This window comes from Chenopodium quinoa, unplaced genomic scaffold (assembly GCF_001683475.1).
Source record: "Chenopodium quinoa cultivar QQ74 unplaced genomic scaffold, ASM168347v1, whole genome shotgun sequence".
Taxonomy (NCBI): Eukaryota; Viridiplantae; Streptophyta; class Magnoliopsida; order Caryophyllales; family Amaranthaceae; genus Chenopodium; species Chenopodium quinoa.
This window is the reverse complement of record NW_018742205.1, coordinates 6,145,322-6,153,198: the sequence shown is the minus strand read 5'-3', so window position 1 is coordinate 6,153,198 and position 7,877 is coordinate 6,145,322. Positions and strand designations below refer to the sequence as shown.

General features: G+C 31.9%; 1 protein-coding gene across 1 annotated transcript; it reads left to right on the top strand.

Moving 5' to 3' along the window:
* The first annotated feature begins 1,943 nt into the window (after positions 1–1,943).
* Positions 1,944–7,877, top strand: LOC110730754 (alanine--glyoxylate aminotransferase 2 homolog 3, mitochondrial-like). The gene is made up of 9 exons (XM_021910583.1): positions 1,944–2,180; positions 3,147–3,377; positions 4,371–4,541; positions 5,252–5,395; positions 5,485–5,664; positions 6,097–6,322; positions 6,408–6,521; positions 6,637–6,723; positions 7,302–7,877. Exons 1-9 carry the CDS (start codon positions 1,944–1,946, stop codon positions 7,343–7,345), a joined length of 1,434 nt encoding a protein of 477 aa, XP_021766275.1. The 3' UTR covers positions 7,346–7,877.

The following is a 7,877-nucleotide window of genomic DNA, read 5'->3' as shown; positions in this document are numbered from 1 at the left end:
ACAATCAACCTACTACATCAATGGATAAATTGAACCGTGAAATGTTAGCCAAATTGAAATTGATATAAATTAAATCTTTACATTTATATAAAATAAATCAATATATTTACCAATAAATGAAAAATTGTTACGATATAAAATCAAATCTATACATTGGAAGTTTTTCATCATCTCCAAAAATAACCAAAGCCATCCATATATTAAGTATACAACATCTAGTCGTATGTCATTACATAAACAAATAATCGTTAAGTATCCTAAATAAATACAATGTAACTAATAATTACAAATATAAATTTAGACATAAGATTTTAAAAATTACCCGGACATTGATGACCTAAAACTAACACAAAATTAATAACACAAAATTCGCTTGATGGGGCTTTGTATTGATACGAAATTTTATTTGTGTCGTATGATGTGTTAGATCTGCATGTAAAAAAACATTTAGTAAATAAAATATAAACATATAATCGTTGGGTATCCCAATTAATACAATGTAAATAATAATTAGAAATACTAATTTAAACATAGGATTTTAAAAATTAAGCTTAAAATTACCCGGTCATTAATGACCAAAAATTAACACAACATTACTAACACAAAATTCGCTTGATGGGGTTTTTTTTATTGATACGAAATTTTGTTTGTATCATATGATGTGTCAATTTATAATGGTAGGTATCACAAATTTTAATTTAATTATAATTAACGAACAATTTTTATTTCTTATCATAAATACTATTAAAATTTATCTTATAATGATAGGTATCAAACTTTATTATAAGTATTTATCATTTAAATATTTCTTAGTATATTTTTTTTGAATTTCTTATACTCGTAGTATTGAATTAATAAATTAATCTTTTCCTATATTTTTACTTTATTTTTTTCATTAAAATAATTTAATTCATGGATTATAATCTACGTGGCATTAAAATTTTAGATATATCAAATCTTATTCGTTACTTTTATCTAGGTGGCGACATAATTTTTTAATTCAAAAATAGAATACAAATCTTTCTTCTTATTGGTCGAAATAAGTATATTTCTTACGTGGCGCTTCGAATACTCTCCAAAAATGCCTACTTTATTTATATAATAATACTAATACTAATACTAATAATATATATATATATATATATATATATATATATATATATATATATATATATATATATATATATTATGCTAACCATCTATTAGCTGCAAACAATTAGGATGTGTATTTTCTCGATCTATTTACCTAACATTCATTCATTTGAACTTATCTAATCTTATTTAAACTTATTCAAATTTATTTAACTTGTAATTTGAAATTGGGTAATCTTTATCAGAACTTAAATATATTATTCTTGTTTAACAATTAAAACCTTTTTTTTTTTTTTTTTGAAATAAAAACCTCAAATATTTTATTCTTGTACTTCGCATTAGTTTATCTTATTTCTATCAAAAAAAATTGAAACCTTTTTTTAGTTGGTCAAAATTGCGAGTTACATTCATAATTTAACCAAGACACTTTTTCCTTTTTCTTTTTTCCCAAATGTCCTTATTATGAAACAATACCAACATTAGTGGAATAAAATGCAATTTCACGTTTACATTTCTTTAATCTCCTAAAATTAGAAAAAAAAAAAAAAAAAAAAAAAAAAAAAAAAAAAAAAAAAAAAAAAAAAAAACTTTGGTGAAAAAATATATATTTTTTTTAAAAAAAAACCAAAAATAAAGTAAAAATTACAAGACGTACACGTCATTAATTCCCTTCTATCTCACTCACTCTCTCCCCTATATATAAGCAGCAAAAACCTTATAATTTTTGTCATATTTTTTTTTTTCATTCTAATTCTAATTCATATTTTTCACTCCTGCTTCTTCGGAATACTTCACAGAAAAAAAAAAAAAAAAAAAAAAAAAAAACCCACGAAAAAAAAAAATCTTTGGAAATGAGGAGGGCGTTAATAACCACCGTTAAAAATGGCGGAGGACGTCGTTTTGTTGCCTCTCAGGCGGCAGCAACGGCAAAGGTTGACGTCAGCTCGCCGGGAAATGACGTCATATTGCCAAAGATGCCGGCTTTTGATTATTCACCACCGCCGTACACTGGACCTTCCGCCGCTGAGATCCTTCAGAAGCGCAAGGAGTTTCTTAGTCCATCTATGTTCACCTTCTTTAATGATCCTGTAAGTTTTTTTTCTAATTAATTAATTAATTAATTGATACTATTCATTAGAATTATTTTTATTAAATTGATTGTTAGTAATAATTGTTTTTATTAATGCATTCGTGTTATTCTTAATTTTTATAATCATTGATATAGTTTTATTGTACTACGTAGTGTAAATTAAACTTCCTGAAATTTGAGAGTATGTTGTTCGAGTGAATTGTTCATGTAAAATTATTGTTTGATGTAATTTTCGATGATATATTTTTAAAAACCTTGATTATATGATTTGATATTAATATTACTTAAATTAGGAAATATCAAGGTATGCATTTTATTTATAGGAAGCAAATAATTAAATATCATTGGAAAATCATATCAATCCTTTATTATTAGAGAGATTATGAAAGTATGGTAGTGAATACACTGAATAGTGTGAATAATTGGTTGATTATTTGTTATGATTATGAAATAAAATGTTTATCTGTATTCTGTTACGAAAAAAAAAAAAAAAAAGCATATTATTCGTATTAATTTTATTATAGTTAAAAAAAAATTGTCAAAGATGTCGATTGATCATTTATTCAATCATAGGTGTTGTTTGGGCTAAGGTTCACAGTAAGCTTAATATGCACCTGTTCATGGTCAGTACGTGACTATGTGTTCAAGTGACCAATTTTTAAATGGGAATCTTTTTTTTTTTTTTTTTTTTTTTTTGAAACCTTTAAATGGGAATCTCAAAGTATTAAAATATGGACTAGTAACTTATGTACAAGTACAATACGTGTAGATGTTGTGGACCGGGTTTATATGAGATTTTGTATTGAATATAAGGTGACTATGATTTTTGTTTCCAAGTGTATTAATAATAGAATTTGGCAAGTAGTATATTAGGATTTGGGCAGATGTATCTACTACGGAGTATTTTTTTTATTATTATTAATATTTATGTAATTATTTTGTTTTTTGTTGGTGGGTGTGGCAGCTGAACGTGGTAGATGGGAGGATGCAGTATCTGTATGATGACAAAGGAAGGAGATACTTGGATGCATTCGGGGGGATTGCAACTGTGTGTTGCGGTCATTGCCACCCCGATGTGGTTGAGGCCATTGTGAAACAAACACAGCGTTTACAGCACTCTACAATCTTGTACTTGAATTCTGCAGTTGCTGATTTTGCTGAGGCTTTGGCTTCTAAATTGCCGGGTGATCTTAAAGTACGTCATTTCCTTTTCAACTCTATCAATTCTTGTTAGGTGTTACTCCACTTGTTGGTTTTATGCTTTATTTGAGTACTTATGATTATAGAAAAAGAAAGTGACTTTGTGCTTGTCCTATGTTATAGTCTATTCACTAGTTGTTATTTGTATGGGAAACATTTGTTTGTTATTGGACGTGTAAAGCATACAACAAAAAATCTGTCTCTTAGTTTGGTGGAGATCATTTATTTTTGTTGTTGAATTGGGGACTTGGTGCAACTCTTTTTGGTAACGTTTTTTGTTTTCCAATTTTCTTTTTTATTTTGGATGGGGGAAGGGAATGATATGAAAAAAATTGGACTTACAAGAACCAAGGAACATATCACTTGATAGAATGGTATATAGGGAGAGGATCTTAATGACCACAAGAGAGGTGTTTTTGGTTCATGTAGCCGGCCTCATCATTGGGATTAAGGCTCTGATATTGTTGTTGTGTTTGGATGGTGGAGGGGTTGTGACATAGTTTGACTACCATATTATTTTGCTTGAATTTTTGGACTCTGTAATTATTCTTTTATTATTTATGTACTGATTCTAGCATTTCAATTCTCTCACAAGTCTTCCTCATCTTATAGAAGATTAGAATGTCAGCTATTCATCCTTATCCTTATTCCATAGAATTGCAAATGGCTTTTGTTAGAGCCTTGGGATAAAATGAACAAGATAGTGATAGTGATAGTGATAGTGATAGTGAGACTTTTAGTAATAAATATAAAAAATGGACATAATTTGCTTGCCGGCTTCTGCTTGGCATCTTTCTTACAAAGTAGTTTTCATCTCTATTTCCATGTTAGATATTTATAATATATAGGATGTACGAATTTTTCAGGTTTTCCTAAGTTAGAGGGAACTCTTCCATGTTGCTTCTTATTTGTACACTATATGGTTGCTTTTGTAAAGTGTTTTTTGGGTCTTACTCTTTAACTTATGGATTTAATTTACGTGCTGTAGGTTGTGTTCTTCACAAACTCTGGGACAGAAGCAAATGAGTTGGCTTTGATGATGGCAAGGCTGTACACTGGGTGCCAGGATGTTATCTCCGTGAGAAACGCCTACCATGGAAATGCAGCTGGAACTATGGGTGCAACTGCTCAGTCCAATTGGAAGTTCAATGTCACTCAGGTATAAGGCTCCACTGCTACTTTTTTGCAGCTAAAAAGATTGCTCATGTTCAATTTACTGAGTTCTTTAGCTGATTTTTTGTTGAGCTGATTGCACCATGAATCCTGTTCTTGAGTTTTGACTTGCTTGGATCGTAAAAGGGATTTAGTCTGTCCTGTTCCTGAATGATCTTGATAGCACGAGCACTCTGTTATTAGATACCTGTCAGTTTCTAAGGCTGAGAAAAGTGCTCATAATGGCTGCTCTTTTTGTTGAATTCTACTGAAATATTCACAGAAGTTTGAGCTGGTATCTAGGTATAAAGTGAACTCTTTGGAATTCACAGTAGAAGAGCAGAATTCTCAAACTCAATACAATAGATTGCTATCTAGTGGAAGCATTAGTTGTGTATTTTTCTTGCTAGCTTAGCTTAAAATTGCTGGAGTGCTCAACAATCAGTCAGTGAAAAGCATGTGGGAATGTAGCAGAATTTTGTAGCGGAAGGCTTCTTTGCTTTTGAAGTTTTGATAATGTAGCAAAATTTCCAAAGTAATACTTACAAACAGAACTATCTGACTTTAAGCATTTTTTTTTAGCTATTTACTATCTTCCCTGTATTCTGTTTTTGAATGATATAAGCTTTGTTTCTCTGAGAAAGGAAATCAATTTATTATATTCCTAGGATTCTTCAATGGGATGAAAAAGTTTGCTAATAGCTGATTCTGTTACAGAGTGGAGTCCACCATGCCATGAATCCTGATCCTTATAGAGGTCTGTTTGGAGCAGATGGAGAGATGTATGCAAAAGATGTTCAGGATATCATCCAATTTGGTACATCTGGTCATGTCGCAGCTTTCATCTGCGAAGCTATTCAGGTCGGCATTTTCTTCCATAAGAATGCACAGGGTGTTCTTTTGGGCACATTCATCAGCCGTTCTAATTAATAATGTTATTTATGTGGCAGGGAGTTGGAGGAATCATCGAATTGGCTCCTGGCTACCTTTCTTCTGTGTATGACATTGTAAAGAAAGCTGGAGGTCTTTTTATTGCCGATGAAGTACAAGCTGGATTTGCTCGCACTGGAAGCCACTTTTGGGGTTTTGAGTCTCATGGAGTTATCCCTGACATTGTGACAATGGCAAAGGTTGGTGAATTCCTTTTTACTTGATTACAGCACAGTATATGTGATTTATATTGATGAAAGTTTCGTTCTAGCCACTCAACTAATCTATTAGTAGAGTGCTGCCTAGGAAAGTTAGGCTGTTAGGCGCATGCTTAACATATTTGACTGTTTTTCTAAGTTTATACTTTATTGTATAGTCATGTATGCTTTCATTATACTTTGAAGGTTTGAATTATGGCAGAAGTATTTGGAAATTGAATTATTGAACTATTACATTAAGCAGTTTTTGTTGCTACTTAGAAGGAACTGTGAGAGTGAGGAATACGTTAACCCCTGAATATAAGTGAGCAGATTTGGGATCTTTAGAACACCAGGAACTCTCTATCTTGGGTGGTTGTTAATAGTTCTGAAAAAAGTTTTTTTTGATATATTTCTCTGTTTGTGATTTTTCAGGGTATTGGGAATGGTATCCCCCTTGGTGCAGTAGTTACCACCCCTGAGATTGCGAGTGTCTTAACTCGTCGTAGTTATTTCAACACCTTTGGTGGAAATCCTGTATGCACTTCTGCTGGACATGCTGTTCTCAAAGTGATTGAAAAGGAAAAACTTCAGGAAAATGCTCATGTTGTGGGTACTCATCTCAAGACACGGCTCACTGCGCTGATGGAGAAATATGAGTGTAGGTTTCATGCCTTGATTTTTTTCAAAGTTTTTTTTTTCCTAGATGTGCTGATTTTTTTCTACGTTGCTGTTTTTTATTGTAGTGATTGGTGATGTGAGGGGAAGAGGATTGATGCTAGGGGTAGAACTTGTTAAAGATCGAGAAAAGAAAATTCCAGCGAAGGATGAGGTCTTTCATGTGATGGACCAAATGAAAGGTAAATATTGTGGTCCTCTGTTAAGTTTTCTTTTTTACCTGAAACTTTCTCCTTGTATGCCTTAAACCTGTGCTATAAGCTTTCTTTTGACGGAATATATTCATTTACTTTGAAGAAATGGGAGTATTGGTCGGAAAAGGAGGATTTTATGGCAATGTATTCAGAATCACACCTCCCCTCTGCTTCACCAAGGATGATGCTGGTAAACCTTGCTCACCCTTCTTATAATAATATTGTTGTATAACTTAATATCTTTAAATTTAGGTATGAAAAAGGGCTTTGTATGTCGTTCTGTAGTACGAAAGCTCCAATGTGCAGCAGAATGCGTTCTCCTCGTGACTTTTCCAGTCCATTTGCTTTTTTTTATTTCATCACATGATCAAAGGGAGGTTGTAACATTGACTTAAATTAGAGTAAACACTAGTTAGGGTGTTGTCAATTATAGCTTATTTTTAGCATCGCATAATCTACTGTCTATTTAATAACCCGAAATTTGAGCCAAACCAACCCAAACTTGACTTGCTAAACATTGCTTGAAATTGTGCCTGACCCGAGAACCAACCTACCTGGTTGAGAAACACCTGACCAAGTATGATTGTAAATTTCGAAAGCATGCTGGTTAAAAATGCACTTTTCACCTGAAAACTCACCGTCTGTATTTGTCCGACTAACCTGTTTGACACGACTACTTGACACAACTTTGCTTTCAAAGTCTTTGTTTACTTCGTTTATAATTGAAGTTAATCATCGTATTGTATCTCTTTGATTATTTTTTTTCAGACTTCCTGGTTGACGTGATGGATTGTGTAATGGCTAAGATGTGAGGCCGTCTAACATCAAGCAGCAAAAAAGTGATGCATCAGCCTTAATATCATATGTAAAGTTCATTGCATTTGGTAATGTATTGTATCTATTGCTTGCTTCTTGGTAAAAAAATATAAGCATCCAATTACAGCATGAAGTTCTCTTCTTCTGTGGAGGACGAATATGAACAATGATGAGTCAACACCTCGTTGTCTCTCTATTACTGTCATTTCATATGCATGCTTTGGCTTCTGCTTGATACGAAGATGCAAACGTTTCATTTCATGAAGTTCTCTCTTTTCTACTCAAATCTGTATCTGGAACCAACTTATTTTGTTTTTTGTTCTGTTTCTGAACCTTAGATAGTTTTTTCGGTATTATGTCGGTAATTGTTTTTTTTTTTTTTCCATGTTAGTCGCTGTTGCGATAGTATTAGCCTCTAATAGTAAGAAGTAAGATCACACCTCGATCAAAATTATAAAATGAAGCTTATATCTAGAAAGTAACACCATGTCCGCAATGTTAATGCAATCCTAAAAATATTTTCTGTGA

Excerpts from the sequence above, each read along its gene's own strand:
- LOC110730754 (XM_021910583.1), top strand. The coding sequence starts at position 1,944 with ATGAGGAGGGCGTTAATAACCACCGTTAAAAATGGCGGAGGACGTCGT. Across the intron at positions 2,181-3,146 it reads TCACCTTCTTTAATGATCCT|CTGAACGTGGTAGATGGGAG; the intron begins GTAAGTTTTTTT and ends TGGGTGTGGCAG. Across the intron at positions 6,724-7,301 it reads CTTCACCAAGGATGATGCTG|ACTTCCTGGTTGACGTGATG; the intron begins GTAAACCTTGCT and ends ATTTTTTTTCAG.